Source organism: Panicum virgatum, chromosome 1N (genome assembly GCF_016808335.1).
Source record: "Panicum virgatum strain AP13 chromosome 1N, P.virgatum_v5, whole genome shotgun sequence".
Taxonomy (NCBI): Eukaryota; Viridiplantae; Streptophyta; class Magnoliopsida; order Poales; family Poaceae; genus Panicum; species Panicum virgatum.
The window spans coordinates 6,415,322-6,434,628 of record NC_053145.1 but is presented as its reverse complement, the minus strand read 5'-3'; the positions used below and the strand labels follow the sequence as shown (position 1 = coordinate 6,434,628).

The 19,307-nt window shown below is 45.2% G+C and overlaps 2 protein-coding genes across 14 annotated transcripts; one reads left to right on the top strand and one right to left on the bottom strand.

Annotated features, from left to right (window-relative positions):
• The first annotated feature begins 1,574 nt into the window (after window positions 1-1,574).
• Window positions 1,575-12,960, top strand: LOC120653240 (serine/threonine-protein kinase EDR1-like). Its single transcript, XM_039931019.1, has 5 exons — window positions 1,575-2,823; window positions 2,907-2,984; window positions 3,222-3,374; window positions 10,560-10,871; window positions 12,877-12,960. Exons 1-5 carry the CDS (start codon window positions 2,209-2,211, stop codon window positions 12,958-12,960), a joined length of 1,242 nt encoding a protein of 413 aa, XP_039786953.1. The 5' UTR covers window positions 1,575-2,208.
• Window positions 7,853-10,324, bottom strand: LOC120654855. Of its 13 annotated transcripts, none has more exons than XR_005667206.1 (6): window positions 10,116-10,302; window positions 9,984-10,023; window positions 9,770-9,873; window positions 9,599-9,690; window positions 8,637-8,700; window positions 7,853-8,110 (listed from the first exon to the last, which is right to left on the bottom strand). XR_005667206.1 is itself a non-coding variant. In XM_039932534.1 (5 exons), the coding sequence occupies exons 1-5, from the start codon at window positions 10,155-10,157 to the stop codon at window positions 8,064-8,066; spliced, it is 300 nt and encodes a 99-aa protein (XP_039788468.1). In that variant the 5' UTR covers window positions 10,158-10,304; the 3' UTR covers window positions 7,853-8,063. The 13 variants fall into 13 exon arrangements, 4 of the variants coding, with proteins under 4 accessions (XP_039788468.1, XP_039788469.1, XP_039788467.1 ...); XR_005667203.1 differs by having other exon boundaries at window positions 7,853-8,203; window positions 10,116-10,301; XR_005667205.1 differs by having other exon boundaries at window positions 8,637-8,703; window positions 10,116-10,300.
• Window positions 12,961-19,307: the final 6,347 nt, after the last annotated feature.

The window sequence follows — 19,307 nt, the reverse complement described above, 5'->3', positions numbered from 1 at the left end:
TGGTTGGAAAAAAAATTGTTTTAATCAAGAGTGTCTTTGTGAAGCTGAAATATTTTAATCAAGAGTGCTCAACAATTCTATTTGAGCTCATATACATATATGTGTATATAAGCGTTAGAATTAGTATTTAATCAAATGTAAATATAGAAAAGAAAAGAGAAGTGCCCCTTGAAATGAAAATAAGAGAAATCCTGCCAATTAAATTGGCAAAATGTAACTTGGACCGTGCGAGAGAAATATATTTGTACAACTTTTACTGCATCAACTTTTTTGTTTGAAAAAAAATCCGCCGCACATTGGACGGGAGGCCCAGCGCAGCGCATGTGCCCGTGGGCGCCGGCCACTGCCGTCACCATACAAGTCCACCTGGCCACGTCACACAGACAGTGACCCTGACAGAGATGAGCCGCCCGTTGCCCCCGGTCATGTGCTAACTGAACCTCAAGGCACGCACTCCAGCTTCGGTTCGAATGAATAATCCTTTTCATTAACGACAGTCTGCCGACCCAATCAATCAATCAAATGCATATGCTCTAGTACTCTACTCAAAGCTGAGTCAGCCAACAACTCCTGTCCACTCTTCTGCGCCGCCGCCGCCCATATTAATCTAGCAGCCGGCCTGCTTGCCTGCCTCAACACAGCTTAAAGTTATAGGAAAAGAAAGGAACACAGCTGAAGCAAAACAGACCTTGACTACGTATGTATGTTCAACTCGGAGCTCTGCAGGCAGCCCGTCAGCTGAAACCCATACAGGTCAGTAGCCTCTCTTCAGCTCTCTTGCTGCGTCGTGCTCTCCCACTTTGATTCATGTACTAATAATTCTATAAAGCTTTCATGTTTGTTTTGGGCACCAAACTCCCAACCTGGAAAAATTACAGAAAAAAAGCGCTTATGAATCTTCATGTGCTCCCTTTCTGTTTTATGATGGTTTTGATTCTTTGTTGCCATCTTTTTTGTACTCACCGCTCAAAAGAAAAGGTCTGTGTTCCTTCCTGTTATGGACCGGACAGGACTCCATTGAAGGTCGTCGACCTATGGATTGAAGGTTCCAGCTAGTTTTGTCTGCAGGACAGTTCGAAGACATGCACTGAACTACCAACTTCAGCACACCGTACCGTCAGACGTAGTGTTGGCGAGAAGGATTTCCGGTTGGCAAAAGCAGGCCATATGGACTGGAGAGAGCAACTGTTCAACATTCGTGAACAAAAACCGCAAAAGCAGCTGCCAACATATCCTCCATTCAGTGGCACCAGGAGCAGCCAAGGATCATGCAAGCAGCTCCCGGCAGACCTGTACCAAGTTCTTTTGCAGCTATGGAGGCACGTTCTTACCAAGGCCAAGCGACAGCGAGCTCCGGTACGTGGGCGGTGAGAGGCATCTGGTTCAGATTAACCGGGACATGTCATGGAGCGAGCTGACCTGCAAGACAACGAAGCTGATCAGGCAGGTGGGATCACACGATCAAGTACCATCTCCGCGGGGAGCAACTGAGCATGCTCATCTCCATCGCTTCCGACGACGACCTTCGGAATATGATCGATGAGTGTGTAGTGCTAGAAGCAAGCAGAGAGAGGCTGACCATGTAGTACCTTTTATCTGCTAACAGCGATGAGCACAATGCGCACCTCCTTGTCACGCACTCACTCTCATCCGATGCAGAAAAGGAAGCACATTTCATTGCCCTCGTCAATGGCCTCACCAGACCTACACCGGCATCAAGAATGCAGAGCCTTGGCAGCAACTCAACCAATGATCTAGATGAGGATGGACTTCTGGCAGGCACGGAAGAGGAAGATTCACTAGCTACACATCAAAGGTAAGCCATCACGAAGGATCATTGTCGAACCGCCAAAAGCATCAAGTGGACTCCAAGCTTCCTAACACGGATGGCCAAAAAAGACAAGGCGCAAAACAGCCAAGGCAACCTTGCCACCCCCAGTAGGAAGGTAACAGCTGTTCACTTTGGTCCAACTGTGCCATCCCAATCTGCGTGTGCAGGTAACCGGGAGCCAGGTGGTAGTCGTCAGGCCATTTCAAGGCATCAACCACAACTGCAGCGAACTACTACAAGCATGATGGAAAAGGGCCATCAAGCTGTAGGAGCTCAGCAAAAAAGAATCACCTAGGGAAGGCCTGCTGATACCGCTAGAAAACAGCAGCGTGAATATATCATCATTGAGCTCAAACAGCAACAGTCCAGCGCCAAATATGGATCGGTCCGTGTTTGAAGTACCTGAACCTTCATCAAGGGGCTCCCAGAAAACAGCGAATCAACAAGCCGGCTCTGACAATAACAAGATGAGAGCAGAAAGGCATAGCATCCAAGAAGAAGGTATGTCTCATGCAGCAGCAGAACCACTAAGGAAGAGCATCAACTTCCAATTGCAGAATAAGATGGAGATGACCGAAGATAGACCGGAGTCTGCTTCTCCTATGTCATGCCACGATGGTGCAGGCATCAGTTCAAAATTGCATATTCAGGAGAAGTCAGTTGCAACCAACAGCACGAAGAAGCAACAGTCTGCAGTTCCCATTATGTGCAATAGCATTCAAAAGAAAGATCATTCATCGAAGCCTACTACCAGCGATAGCGGTGAAACATTACTTTCTAGCTCTTTTACATCTTCAGACAAGACATCTGAGCTGAAACCAAATACTCTAGTTCGTGCTTTGAGCGAGAGACAACAAGAAAGGCCCAATGAGCAATCATCAAAAACAATCAAGTCTCGGTCAGTTGGTGCTGATAGGAAGAGTCCTCATATCATAGTTCTGGCACAAGAAACCAAGGATAACAGCACACCATTGATCTCAGAGCTTATGACTGCACATCTCTTTTCATATGCTAATTTGAAAGAAAAAATAAACCCTGCTGCATAACTTCTCAATATATTTTTTTTTTCCGGTAGGAACATGAAACCAAGAACGGTGAACAAAGTCTTCTGAATAATGTAGCGGTGGGCAGGGAACTTACAAGTAATGTCCAGGTTTGTAGTGACCTTTCTTACTCTCTAACATGGCCACTTGAAGCTCAAACCCACTGGTAGGAAAACAACCAAGGATAAATAGAAAATGGTAAAAATGATAACTGATTAATACGAAATTCAATGTGTCCCTTCAAAAGATAGGATTTATCATGAAATATCCAAAGGCATTCCTAGATTCCCTCATTAAATACAAAATTATGCAGTACTTACTCCTGAAATTGATGATATATATGGCAGATAATAAGCAACGAGGACCTCGAAGATCTCCGTGAGATGGGATCCGGTGCATTCGGAACAGTTTTCCATGGAAGATGGAAGGGGACCGATGTTGCTATTAAACAGATAAAGAATAGTTGTTTTATGTTACCATCACCTCAAGCAGATAAGCTGGTAAGCCTATATAAATTCATCAGCATTTTTTAAAGTCGCAGCAAAGGGGCTGGTCCATGGTCACTTTAGGAGAGAACCTATAGCTTTGCAATCTTAGGTAACAAAACACCATCATGATTCTGCAAGTGTATCGTGTTACCATTAAGCTACCTCTGTACTGATTCATTATCTGAACCGAGAAATAAGATTATAGATCACTGATTCCGCAAAGTTCTCCTCTAAACAACCTAAACTGCACATTATTGGACCCGGACGCCGGGCCATACAAGAAAAACACTCAGGGCCTGTTTGGTACCACAGTATTTTCACAGTTTTTGAGCAATACTATGGTATTGGGGAATACTATGGTATTTTTGGGCAAAAGGTGTTTGGAAGGTCCATCCAAAACTCTGTATCTGAAACCATAGTATTGCCAATACCACAGTAATTTTGGAGTATTGGAAATTCCTCCTCTCGCACTGTTTCGCCTCGCATCCCATCCCAGGCGCACGTCTCCTTCCCCGCGCCTCCCTGCCGTCTGGACACCGCACGCCATGGCAGCCTTCTGCTTCCGCCGCTCCACTCCGCCTCCTCGCGAGCGCCGCCCCGCCGGCCTCCTACCGGCGCTGCCCCGCCCGTCTCGTCCCCGGCCCCACGCCACCATGCGTCGCCGGCCTTCTACCGGTGCCGCCCACCTCCTCCTCAACCCCTGCCGCACGCGCATCGCCTGCTTCGCTCCGGTGCGGCCCCGGCGCTTGCATGGCCCGCCTAATCCCTGGCGCTGCCCCGCCGCTCGTCGCCGGCCTCTTCCTGGCGCCGCTCGCCTCCTCCCCGATCCCGATCCACCGCGCGTCGTCGCCTTGCTCCGCGGCCACATCTGCATGGATGTTGGCGGCCGGCTCCCACCTCCTGCCGCTCCTCTGCGATGACCTGACTCCCGCCGCGGCCCCGTCTCCCCGGCCGCGCGGCCTTGTCCTCTGGCGTCCGCCACCGCCTGCGCCACCTCCTACGAACGGCAGGCCGCGCCCGCGGCCCCATCCTCCCAGCGGCAACGGTGGCCCCGTCGTCCCGGCGGCGTCCGCGGCCCCGTCGTCCAGGCGGTGTCCGCCTCCGCTGGCGCCCTCCTCCTGCGACCGGCAGGCCGCGCCCATGGCACCCGCATCCGGCTGACGACGCCCCAACCCCCGTCGGCGCCGCCTTCCCCCGTGGCCAGAACCCCCGGCGCCCCTTCCTCCCTCCCCCGGCCGGCCATGCCCCCGTCCGATGCTGCTCGCGCGCTCCCATCACCCTGCATATGGAAGTGCCGTGGCGAGAGAGAGGGAGAGGACTCATGTGAAATACTGAGCAACCAAACGATGTATGGTTTTGAGAAACTAGAACATAATGCGCGCGATATAATATAATCAGTTTCTTGTTTCTTAATAAAAACATCTCTCTATATAAGTAAATATAGCTTAAAATTTCAGATAGAAATATATAAATGTACGTAGCAACTAAATATAGTAGTAACAAAGATTGCTATTCAAAGATTAGGAATCTAGTACAGCAATGCTTTGAACGACAAGCAAACACATAGCAATTGTCTCATGCATATATATATATATATATATATATATATATATATATATATATATATATATATATATATATATATATATATATATATATATATATCTTAACAGCTGCGACATTACTGTTGATTGAATGGAATGTGCAGCCAATAGGTTCTATCAAGCCATATGTTACAACTGAGGATCAGCATTAGTAGCTGCCAAACATTTTAGTAGGTAGCTCAGAATGCTAATACAAATAAAGGTGAGTAGTAATATATTAAAGAGAAAGTAGGAAATAACACAATTTGCAGCCATAAAAGTATCCAAAACCAAAAGAGAGTTAATTGATGCTGGGCATCAAGTTATAAAACAGCTGAATACATTGCATGTAGTAACCAGCAAAAGGCAGGTATGGGCATTAGGCATACTTTTATGGGTACATGGTTGAATTTTGAATCATCTAGAAACAGGTATGGGTAAGACTAATTACATGCCAATGGCACATTGCAAGATGAAAAAAATAGTAACCAGCAAAAGGCATAATAACTATATTAAACCCTGTCCAACATGCGTATACTTCACATAAAGAGTAGCCTAGCTGCATCTATCTTCTTTGCAAAAATATGGTTACTGTCCCTTTATAATACCAGATCTGCGATGCTAAAATCATACATATAAAAAATGTCTTGAAAGTAAAAGTTTATAATACATACAAGCAAGGTCGCCTCGTATTAAATCTATAGACTGAACAACTACTTTGCAGGCAGAAACTAAAAATGTCTCATACATATAAAATCACCATAACGTAACTAAGCTAAGGAACAGAGCACCCACGGGGGTAAAAAGAAATGGTATAAACCACAAACTGATTGAAGGAGAAAATAAGAACCTCATTCACTACGGGGTCATTTTTTTGTGCACTCCTCAGTTGAACCTGTCCAAAAAAATGAAGGGAGATACATCCTAATCACGCTCAGTAAAGGGCTGCTGCATGTGGATGGGAAAAAAAACAGGATCAAACACTGCATGTGGATGGGAAAAAAAAGCAGGATCAAACAAGATGAGATGAACCCATCTTGAAAGGCTTCAATCCGGCTACTGCTATTTAACCCTTACCCTCCTAGGTCTCCTGATGCAATCGCGGCACCTACAGGCAGCCACATCGAAATCTTGCAGATTAGGCGAAGGCAAGGACCCAAAAAACAGCAGGTTAGGCAGAATAAAAAATTGAAAATCAGGACACCACAGGGCAGGAGAGAGGAACGGAAGCAGAAGAAAGATGCCGACCTCACAACTGTCTATGTTCTGGTCTGGGAAGGCGTAGGAAGTAGAGGGAAGAACAGAGCAAAACCAAGCTGCTGCTACGGTTTGGGCTTTGAGGCGAGATTGAACAGGCAGTGGAGGGAGGGGAGAGCTAGTGGACGGGGGAGCGGAGATAGACGTCGCACGGCCGTCGCACGGCCGGGGCGAGGGCCAGTAGACGCTGATGGGATAGCACGACGTCCGCCGGCTGCTCCAATGGAACAGCCCAGCCTCGGCATCATAACAGAGAGGGAGGGAGCGCACGCCTCTACAGGGGGATCGCCAGTAGAGAGAGGCAGCCTCGGCATCAGAGGGAGAGAGCGAGAGCAAGTATTATTATGGTGGGTTAAAAGCAGGCTCAATAATGAGGTGGAGGAAAAGGACAGTCCTGTTTAGTTCCAAAAAAATTTCCTACAGTATCTGTTACATCGAATTTTTTAACACATGCATGGAATATTAAATACAGTTGGAAAAAATAACTAATTACATATTCTAACTGATTAGCACGAGATGAATCTTTTAAATCTAATTAGTTTATGATTGGATATTATTTGTCAAGTAACAACGAAATGTGCTACAGTAGCAAAACTCAAATTTTTTCACCAACTAAACACACTCGAAGAGGAAAGAGAGAGGGAGTGGTCTGTAAATCAGCTTTGACACAAAATTAAAAAAGTTTGGGAGATAGACAAGTGGGTTATATATTAATGGTGGGAAGTTAAACCAAAATAAAAGTGGGAGCCAATAATAGATTAAATTCCTCGTGCCGCGCGTCGTGCGATCTACTACGATGGGATGGTGCACCGCGGTGAGGACTGAGGAGGCTGAGGAGATGGGCAATCGATTGCCTACAGGCGTAGCGGTCCATGACCCTACCAGCCTACCCAGTGTCCCCTTTTTTTCTGTCAAGGTATACAGCTTGCAACACCACCTTTGTCCATGAGTCCATGACTGTTGGGGCCATGTTTACTGGAGGCCCACCATTTGTTGAGCGAGCTGGTGCAGCAGCTGGTCGGAGGAGGCAAGCAGTGGGCAGGAGCGCTAGCTAGTGCCCTCTCCCTCTCTACCACCTCGACCGCGCGAATCATGCGCTGAGCAGCCAGCGTGCCGCAACATGAGCTCCTTCACTCTGAAGCGTCTGCGGGAAAGCAGCTACACCCGGCTCAGAGGTCAACGGACGAGCAGCAAGGCCGTACCCGTGAATTGCTCCCGAGCGAGAGAAGTACCGTGAATCGCTCTCGAGCGAGGAGGGACATGTCTTTTAAGAAACCCGATACCACGTTTTTACTGTAGTATTGGAAAACCATAGTATTTTTGTCATGTACAACTACAAACCATAGAATTTGAAAACTACAGTATTGAAAAACTTTGCTACCAAATAGGCCCTCAGCTGCTATGCTTGACCGCAAACATTAGGGTGCTGTTTGGTTCACGAAAGGTAATGGGAACGGTAATGGAATCAGCTCCGGGTGCTATCGTTTGCAGCGCAATGATTAACCGATTCTGTTTGGTTGGGTCGAGAAATGCGATCCATGCCCTTTACACTGTTTGGTACGTACCGAAATTAGCTGCGGGAGCCACTGCTTCTACTGCTACAAACGCTATTGAGCTACTGTGCAACACAGTATGCAACACACTTACACAAGCAACAAAGGACAAGCATATGACGCTTTACATATGAATCACAATAAACTTTTCTTGAGAAAAAAATCAAAAAAAAATTCAAAATCTTCACAAACTTGCATGTGCAAGAGAGGCCTTCTAGAAAATTACATTATTTTGCAAATCAAAATTCGATAAATGATAACAAATTTATAGCTAGGGTTGTGCACTTCCATAAGGCATTATCCATGCTTTAAACTTCAACATTTTCGTAGAACACCATCTCTCGACCTTCAAGTGCTTCCCAAAAGAACATTGACTTGTCAAAAGTGAAAATTTTGATGGCAGGCAGCAAACAACACACACAGCCCTCACCTTTTTCTTTGAGGCTATCTAATGAAGGAAAAAAAATACAAATATGAGTGAAAGCAAAGAAATACAGAATATTACATGGATTCAGTTAGCCACAATTCAAACCATCCCTGCATGTTAGTGAGTGAAAAGTAAACTGCAGCCATACTAAGGAGCATATACAAGCACATAGCCTCTTTACAGTTCTACCTCTTGGTCAGGTTTTCTGGAAATAATAATGGGTGTTCACTTCAGTCACTAGCGAACTTTGTAACGACCAATGGTCATGTTTAGTTAATAGATATCAAGTAGGGTGTCACTTATTGCATACTAGATATTTCATATGGAATCATTCAGAACTGGGAGGCATGATTGACCCTGTTTTCTATGCGTTGACCACACAAATGGAAAGGAACAACCAAGAAGTGGATCTGAGGGAGATAAGAGAGGGAGGAAGAAATCCACAATTTCATACCTTTGGTATCAAAGCATAGGTGCATCAGTTCAGGTGAGGGGAGAAGTGGTCGACAGTCATGCTCCTGCTGCAAAGAACCAGATAAAAACATGAGTACAGATCATATGTAACAGAGGGAAGTATCACTATCAAAAGGAGAAAAAAAAAGGCTCTATATGCATATTGGAGCCTCAAGTTAACAACATTGTCTGACTAAGTAAAACAATAAAAATTTGTGCAAGAAAACCAGAGTATTGAGATACATTATTGAGTTGAAAAGTAGAAACAATAAGAACAAGAGCTCAGCATATTATCATGTAAAATTGAAACAAAACTGTACAGCCAAATTTGAATAGCAGAGTTGAACTAAATATGGCTCATAGTTGTAATGGAAGCATTTGGCCTTAGGACTTGATCCATGTTCCTTAAAAATGAAGACAACACATTACTAATTGGGCAAAACTATACTAGTCAAGTACCTTGAAGACTCTTTGTAAGGCATATAGATTGCTATTACTTTTCAAAGCAAAACAAAAAGAACACATAGCATTGAGGTAGACTATTTCTCTAGTTTTAGTGACAGTATAGCAGCTGATACTCATAGTGTAATACACCCAAATGAATTGATGAATGAGGTAAGACATAGATCACCAGTCATTGCGCCAAAAATCCCATATGCCATCGTTATTGCTGCCAGCCACACGGGCTGCTGCTGCCGCCTTGATTCTTTTCGTGACAACCCTAACCTTCTTTAATTTAATTAATGTCTAAAGTAACCTAAACAACATCGATTCATCAACAACTTGCAAGGTGAAACATCAAACTGGCTGCCTTGGTGGTTGTAGATACTGAATATGTGTTCTGTATTCACTCGTGGATATACCAACTCTCAATTCTAAATGTTAGTGTTAATTACTAATCCATCAGATTATCCACTCAAGCAGACTGCAGAGCCATAGTAGAAAACATATAAAACAGAATACCTGATAAAATGTGCGATGCAAAGTGGATGAAAAACATTAAACAAACAGTCCACACCATCTAGTTCTTGACAAGACCACTGGATAGACTACAACTGACAAAGAAGTAACACTTTGTTATTAGGAAAAAGTTTGTAATAAACATATTCAGGGGCATTTTATTTTTTGGCTTACCTGGGCGGCTTGAACTGGTTGAGCAAAATGAAGCAGGACATGGAGTCCAGGTGCTTCGGGTAAGACAAGCAAAATCAAGAAGTTGTCTATCAGCAAGCAAGGCCCTTTCAAAATCAAGAAATCAAGCAAGGGTTAGGGTTTGGAGAAAAATGATTGGGGTAGAGACGAGTGGGAGAGGGAGAAGGAGACGAAGACATGGAAGGGAGGTCCTCACCGGAGAGATGCGACAGAAGGGGAGACTCGGAGCCCCGGTGCTACGGATTAAACATGTTAGGGTTTGAAGCAAGGATAGAGTAGAGAGGGGAAGGCGAGAGGGCCAGATGGGGATGGGGAGGGAGATGCTCACCGGCGCGGAGCGTAGAGGCCGGAGGCGCAGAGGCCACCTCATCTCATCTCGTGCAGAGGCTGCGAGCACGAGGTTCGCCGTTCGCGTGAGGTCGCGAGGGGAGGGGGAGCCGGGGAGGGGACGAGCGGAGGCCGATGTCGGGGTCGGGTATCGGATCGGATGACGCCGCTGAGGAGCCGGAACGGGATAGAACTGGCCCGTATTCGATAGAATGGGCTAACCAAACGCCAGGCAACGGTATCGAATCGCTCCGTGAGTGGTTACGGGCCAAAAAGGACCGAACCAAACAGCTCAGCTAGTATGGGGTCTGAGAGTTATTATCTTGATACAGGATTCATAATCAGAGATTCTATGTAGAAATTACTCTCACTAAATGGTAATAAAACAAAGATATGGAGTGTTGTTTTATCCATCACAAGAAATACAATACGTGCAAACATGAAGATTGCAGAATTTTGGAGAGTAGCAGCCATCATCTCGAAACTTCACCACCCAAATATTCTGGCGTTTTATGGAGTTGTAAATAATGGACCTGGGGAAACATTAGCTACTGTAACAGAATTCATGGTCAATGGATCCCTCAAGAAAGTCCTCCTTCGAAAAGGCAAGCATCTTGATTGGCGCAAACGGATAATGGTTGCAATGGATGCAGCCATTGGAATGGAGTACTTACACTCCAAGGACATTGTCCACTTTGATTTGAAATGTGACAACTTGCTAGTGAATGTTAATGATCCATCTCGTCCCATTTGCAAGGTAAGTTACAAATCAGTAGTGTTGGTGCTGTTTTGCACCAATCACCACAAAGCCCCTGGGGCTCGCGCACGCAACACGGGGCGCCGCAGGGCCTGCTGCCCTCTGTAAGGATCACCGGGGTGTCCGACCCTAGAGGGGGAGGGGGTAAATAGGGTCGCTAATCGCTTTTCTATCCTAGGGCTCAATCTAATTGCATAAGATAAACCTAACACGTCCTACACATGCTAGTTGTGACTAAGGTTTATCTATGCTACCCTCTACTTACCCCAAAAGACTTGCAACCTATAGCCAATCCTAATCAAACTAACTAGGAAAGTAAAGGTAAGCAAGAAAGAGTAAATGCGGAAACGTAATGCGGTAAGTAAAGCGGTAAGGGAGAGGATATGCAAACTCCCGTGAAGACACCAAGACACACGATTTAACGTGGTTCGGTTAGGACACCAAAGTCCCTCCCTACGTCCACGGCCACTTGCTCACAAAGAACAAGTGGGATGCCGAGTCTCTTCGCTTGATCACCGTCTTGCCACGCCTCCAAGGCTCCCGACAAGCAAAGGCTAAGTGACGCCAAGTCACAAAGACGAGGTCACCGCCACCGTCTATCTCGAAGCGTCACCACGGCACCGTCTTCACTATCTTGGAGCTTTAACCCAAGTAGGGGCCTCCTTCCCCGCACAAAGTGTCGTTGCCACTCCACACCAAGTCGGAGGGTCACACGACGAGTACACAAGTTGCTTGCCGCAGCAAGACTTTCTCTCAAGCTAGTTCTCTCAAGAACTAAGCCTAAACAAGCACTAAGCACTCTCACAAGTGTGCTTAAGCCTATATGATGTACAATGAAGCTCTATGGTGGCTGGAGATGATCTTTAGCTCTTGTATACTTCCTTGAACTCCAGCACTCACAAATGGTGCGGCCTTGGGGGTATATATAGGCAGCACAAGCAAATATAGCCGCTGGAGAAAAGCTGCCAGAAATGTGCTTAACACCGGTTAATCCGATGCTCCCCAAATTGCCATCGTCGGTTTAACCGGTGATACTAAACTGCCCACTGAAAACTAGCCGTTACGTGTACGGGCAATCAACCGACGCAATCGACCGGTGTATGTAATATTAGCGTCGGCTTAACCGGTGAGTGCAACTGTCCTCTGATCCTTGAAAAACAAACTCTCTGGACAACTGCACCGACGCCATTAACCGGTGCATCATCGGTTCATCCGATGTATGCATTTTTCTTGGTCTGCTTCTGCCATTGCACCGACGTATTCAAACTTCCTATCGTCGGTTCATCCGGTGCCAAACCCTAGCCCGCAGGCCATCTCTGTCATTGCACCGATGAGTACATTTTGCCTTACGTCGGTTTAACCGGTGATACTAAAACTCCCAGACGTGCTCAAGTCAATGCACCGACGTGTGTAATTTGCTTGGCGTCGGTTCAACCGGTGACTTGATTTCTTTTAGCGGAACCCCCGTAGGGGCGGCCCTTCGGGCCTAGCTTCGCCTCTCTTCTCTTTGTCATCACTTGAACCTAAAAGCCTGAGTATATCATCTAAGCAAACACATTAGTTCAAGTGTTGCGTGTGTCATCAATCGCCAAAACATTATATTGAAATATGGCATGAGAGGCCATTTTCGCTACACCCTCGCCGGATAGTCCGATGGCCGGCAGGGAGTCGGGTAGGACCTAGATCCAACCCCTCGGGAAGGACCCCGTCAGGGAGGCTAGATGCTAGGGGTTGCTCTAGCGTCGGCAGGCCACCTAGAGCTTCTCGAGTCGGCGTAGAGTCGACGAGAGGCGAAATTAGAGGTTGAAAGGAGAATTAGGGTTTGGGATAAAGACTTGCATAAAAAGTAATAGATTGATTCGATTGTGGATGCGTCAATCGGCCTAACCCCTTCATATTTATAGGGGAGGGTGGTCTTCACCCTTGTACAAGTCGAAAACCGCGAGATCCCGCACAATCCGCGAGATTGGACTCGGATTCGACTACACCGAACTATCCGCCTCAGGCCACCGGGCAGTCCGGTGGCGGGCACCTGCCCAATTTGGTGCTCAACATATGCCCCCTGGTTTCAGTGAAGGTCATGAGCTGAAAGCACCAGATACAACTTCGAGAATCAACAGATATCTCATAGCCTACACAATTCCGAAGCTAATTAACCCCCGATGCAACACATCGGCCTTTCTCAAGCATCTTGCCACATGCTTGGGTATTATTTTTTCAAGAAGCGACCGTTCAATGCTTTGGACAGTTGCTTACCTTGCAAATCTTCTAACATATATGAATTACCAGGCACTACCCTTACTATTCTGAATGGACCTTCCCAGCTTGGAGACCACTTGCCAAATCTTCTGTCCTTCGTCTTCAGTGGTAGCACCGTCTTCCACACGAGTTCTCTAATCCGGAAAGATTTGGCCCTGACCTTCTTGTTATATGCCTTCGCCACCATGGTCTTGTCCTTCTCTATCTCCTTCAGAGCCATCAATCTCTTGTCGGTGATTTCATCAATATTGTCCATCGTCAAGTCATGATATTCACCGACATTTAAATCATTTTGCTTAGCACACCTGTACGCATCCAAGTTTACCTCTACAGGTAGCACAACATCCTGACCATAAACAAGCTCAAAAGGAAACACTTTAGTAGCACTATGTTTAGATATCCTATGAGCCCGCAAAGCTTCAGACAAGACCTCATGCCAACACCGAGGATGGTCGGCGATCTTCTTCTTAATAAGATTGATAATTACTTTATTACTTGATTCGGCCTGACCATTGGCCTGAGCATAATAAGGAGATGAATTGAGCAATTTAACTTTGTATAATTTGGCAAAATCACGTACCTCTTTAGACATAAAAGAAGCACCTTGGTCTGTAGTCAAAGTTTGGAGAATACCGAATCTATGAATAATATGTTCAGTAATAAACTCAATTACCTCACTATGCATCATATTCTTCAAGGCAAAGGCTTCAGTCCATTTAGTAAAATAATCAGTAGCCATAAGCACGAACCGATGCCCTTTAGAAGACGACGGATGAATCTCACCAATGAAGTTCAAACCCCATCCTCGGAACGGCCAAGGCTTGATGATGGGATGCAACTTAGCTGCAGGAGCCAACTGCAAATCACCAAACTTCTGACACATCTAGCACCCCTTGTAATACTTAAAACAATCAACAATCATGTTAGGCCAATAGAACCCAGCTCTCCTCAAAAGCCACTTCATCTTCAAAGCCGATTGATGAGTACCACAAATCCCTTCATGTACTTCAGCCATAGCTAGCACAGAATCATCGGGACCTAGACATTTGAGCAAAACACCAGCAATTGTTCGGCGATACAAATCATCACCAATTAGAACATACCTGCATGCGATCTGCCGAACCTTCATGTCAGTTCTGACACTAGGATCACATAGATAAGTGATAAAAGGCAACCTCCAATCACCAGAACTGACCGCATCCAGAGTCAAAACTGTGCAGGTGCTGGTAACACCGGACAGTCCGGCGTGGGCCACCGGACAGTCCGGCGCAGCACCGGATAGTCCGGTGAGTCCCACCGGACTGTCCGATGTGCGCAAAGCTGCTGCACAAACTGTATCAAGCATCGGTTGTTCAGAGACATGAAACCTCCCTTTGTTTGCTGATAACCAGATGCTTTCCATGCCAGATCATTTGCTCTAGAATTACTAGTTCTAAAAATATGACAGATATTGAATTCATCAAATGAGCGAATAATGTCCCAACACCTTTCGAGATATGAATTCAAAACCCCATCAAAACATTGAAACTCTCCCGAAACTTGTTGGACTACTAATTAAGAATCACCAAAAGCCACCACATGTTTTATCCCCATGGAATGCAACAATTCTAAGCCGAACAACAATGCTTCATATTCGGCTTGATTATTTGTACAATGAAACTCTAATCGGCTTGAGAAATCAAAACATGCATTTGCAGGAGAAACAAGTACCACACCAATACCTTGGAACAAACCGATCCATCAAAATATAGCTTCCATGGAACAAAAGTAACGTAAGTTGCATCTAGTTCACAAGAGTCATTAATCCGATGTTCTACTATGAAATCAGCAACAATTTGGTCTCTCATAGATTTCAAAGGTTCATAAGCCAAATCATATTCTATCAATGCATAAGCCCACTTTTCGATCCGATCACTCATAATAGGATTATGCAACATATATTTAATAACATCGGTTTGACAAGCAATCGTACAAGAACTAGATAACAAGTAATACCTCAACTTGGTACACGCATAATATAAACATAAACATAATTTCTCAATCAAAGTGTACCTCGTTTCAGCATCAATAAGTCTCCGACTCAAATATGTCACAACATGCTCCTTACCTTCAGTCTCTTGAGTCAAAACAGCACCAATGACTTCATCTTCAGCAGCAATATATAATCTAAAAGGGAAACCAACTCGTGGAGCTTTGAGAACTGGCGCCGAAGATAAATACTCCTTGATCCCCTCAAAGGCCTTTTGCTGTTCTGCCCCCCAAGTGAAATCAGCATCGTTCTTCAACCGAAGAATAGGAGTGAAAACATTCAACTTTCCAGCAAGGTTAGAAATAAACCGCCTTAAATAATTCACCTTGCTCAGAAACTTCTGCTTATCAAGTTTACAAGCCGGAGCTACTAACTTCCGAATAGCTTCTATTCGGTTAGGATCAACTCCTATGCCATGCTCATGAATGATGAAGCCTAAAAACTTACCAGCCGACACACCAAAAGCACATTTGCGTGTGTTCATCTTTAAACCATACCGGCGCATCTTTTCAAAGGCTTTACGTAAATCGGCTAAATGAGATTCAAAAGCAACCGATTTAACAACTATATCGTCAATATAAACTTCTAGGATAGTTCCTAATAGTTCATGAAAGATTAAATTCATAGCCCTTTGATAAGTAGCACCAGCATTTTTAAGCCCAAAAGTCATTACAACCCACTCAAATAAACCAACAAAACCGGGACATCAAAAGCCGTTTTAGGTACATCTTGTTCGGCCATAAAAATTTGATTGTGTCCGGCATTGCCATCAAGAAAACTAATAACTTTATGACTAGAAGCATTATTAATCAAAATGTCAGCTATAGGCATAGGATACTCATTTTTAGGTGTAGCTTTATTAAGATTGAGAAAATCAATACATACCCGGAGTTTATCGGTCCCCTTCTTTTCCACTGGTACAATGTTAGAAACCCAATCGGCATACCTGAAAGTGCAAATAAAATTGGCTTCCAAAAGCCGATGGATTTCATGTTTGATACGAGGATATATGTCAGGATCGAATGGTCGTGGTTTCTGCTTATAAGGCTGAAAACCAGGCTTAATGGGCAACCAATGTTCAACTAAATCACAGCTTAACCCAGACATTTCAGTATAACTCCAAGCAAAACAATCAGCATATTCTTTTATTAATCCGATCAATTTATTCCTAGAATCGGATTTCAGGGTCTTGTTTACAAATGTTGGCCTTGGAATAATTCCATTACCAATGTCTCCCTGCTCCAAAGGATCAGCCGACGTAACCCCTATCCTAACTTATCCATATCTCTAAACTCTTCTATTACAAAAAAATCAGAAAGAAAATTACAATTGAAGGCTCCCTGATCATCGCCGGATGGTCCGATGCAACTCACCGGACTGTCCGGCGCTGCACCGGATCGTCCGGTGGGTAGCACCAGACTGTCCGGCGTACATGCCGGGTCTGGACAACATCATGCTTTGCTGTCTTTTCTGCTGGTACTCCCTGCATATGTATCCATCAAGTCACATGATATTACTTAGCCGATTCTCCACCGGCTTTAGCTCAATGGGTACAAAACCTTGCTTTGTCACACTTATGAATTGATAATCCGACAAATCAAGACCCGTCAAACACTTGGCATTATCTTGTGCCCATATAACATGAGCATCGGCAACAGCAATGCAAGTCGATGGATCAGCATGAACAATCTCCACTTCATCGCCCACCCATTGGATTAAAAATTGATGCAATGTAGAAGGCACACACTTGTTGGCATGAATCCAATCTCTACCAAGGATTAAACTAAAATTACCTTCCACTTCAGCAACAAAGAACGCATCAGCGATTGTCTTGCTTCCAATGGTGAGTTCCATCAAAGTAAACCCTTTAGGCTCAATGGGGCTATTGTCCCCACACCATTAAGGGTCATGTTGGTCTTCACCAGCTCGGAGTCAAGCTTCCCAAGCTTCTTGTACAACTAATATGACATTAAATTAACCACCGCACCTCCATCGACCAACATGCGCGAGATTGGAACCCCATCGATATGACCACGAACATATAGAGGCTTTAAATGATTAACCGATTCTGTCGGCTTTACAAACTTCGCTTCCTTGGGCCCAAAATTAAACTGAGCCATATCCTCTTCATCCTCACCGATATAATCATAATCGGCGGAAAAAATAATTACATTGATATCCATACCTGTGTGCTAGGGAGAAGTTTCATAATCGACCATCTCCTCTTCTAGCACCTCCTCTGAAGTAGCACCATTAGCAGCAGCAGATTCTTCCGTGGCCATAGGCACTGCCTCAGAATCACCAGAAAGCAGCACCTCTTCCTTCTGTTCCTTGCCGAACAGTCCGTCAGGAGCTACCGGATAGTCCGGTGCGCCGGACAGTCCGGTGACATGCGCCGGACAGTCTGGTGTGGGGACTGTTAAACCCTTGGCCGTTTGTTCAAGGATTTAACGGCCATTGGGACCCACTGTCTTGGAGGCTGCATAGGATGTGTTTCATTAAAGATTCTTTCTGCCTCTTGTGCCTTCTTCTCCTTTGCTCGCAAACGTTGCAACTTCCTCTTTTGCGAATGTGTCAACCGGAAGGACACCATCGCAAGGTTGTTAGTATCGGGATACTAGGTAGTATCGTTTTTGTCCGAACAGTATCGAATAGTAGGATCGTATCATAGTATCGGGATACTATGAGATTTCTTTTTTAAAGATAATTTTAATTTTGTTCATATTAATTGTGCATGTTGTCCCCTTTTCTTTTAAAAAAGGAAAAATAATACTATAACATAAAAATAGAGATATATTTGTTTGAAAAGGACAACATTTTTGAAGTAGAGCATCATCCATTAGCCAACCACCCTTTTTCTCGACTTCAATGACGTACTGCTCTGCTGATAGTGGTTTGAAATACCATATACTAGTCCCACGAGACCATGACCAAACGACACGATGCTTTGTCAGACGCCCGCACTTGCTTGGTAGTCCGCAAGCTAACTCCACAATTGATGCTACAAAGACATATAGCTTGCTGCTCTGGTATCGTATAGTATCGCATTTGTATCGGGATACTAAGGATATTACGATACGGTATCGGGATACTAAGGATACTACTTAGATACTACCCGAAAAGGATACTAGGTGGGATACGTATCGTTTAGCCTGAATAGTATCGTAGTATCGTAAGATACCACGATACGTATCGGGATACTGACAACCTTGCACCATCGAGGCATGGAGTACTTCAGATCTGGTGGTAGCTTAGTGACGGCCTTACTGCTACTTGCTTCATGTTTATTGGCCGTCTTAGTTGGAGAAGAAGCCACAGAATTCACAGAATTGACCGATTTGCCAAAAATCATCAGTCCTTTATAATCACCATTGAAAACCAAATTATTAGTCCCAACTTTAATAACATCACCAGTAGTAGATCTTACCGAATCTTGTTATACTGGCGCCTGAACCGATCTAGGTGATGGCTGGACCGGCTTTTGCTGCAAATTTTGTAAATTTTGAGGCGGCGGGGGTACCACAAACTTGGATAGCTGTTGCTGCCCCCCATGCCCCCTGCCGGATTTGTCGACACTTGGTGCCGATAATTCTGGCACAACTGCTGATCTTGCATCCATGAACCCGATTGTGGCATGCCCAATCGGTCATAAGGTGGAGGAGCTAACCGATCAAAGACCGAAGAGTGCTGCACCCCCCAATTTTGATAATAAGCAGGATCATGTATTTGTGGCGGGTACATAACCATGGTGCTCCAAGCCGGATTTGGCACAAACTACTGCTACGGTCCCCACATAGTTGGCGGCATTGTTGGGGGAACCAACTTTACCACACTAGGAGCCGTTTCCGTTGGCTTCTTATTGTGGATCGGCATTTGCTTCTTTGGAGGTGATCGTGGGCGTTTCATTGGCCGATCCTTGTTGACGGCCTTTTGCTTGATGTATTTATTGAGAAGTTGCTCGAATGTAGGACCGGAACTGTATTGCTTACCAAGACCCATGTAGCCTTGATGCTTCCACTTCCCGACCTCCGGTTGCCTCAGCTTGAATGTCCTTGTCGGTCTCTGGTGGGCGCCGGACTATCTGGTGGCAACCGCCGGACTGTCCGGTGCGGATCACTGGACTATCCGGCGGCGTGACCAGGGACTGC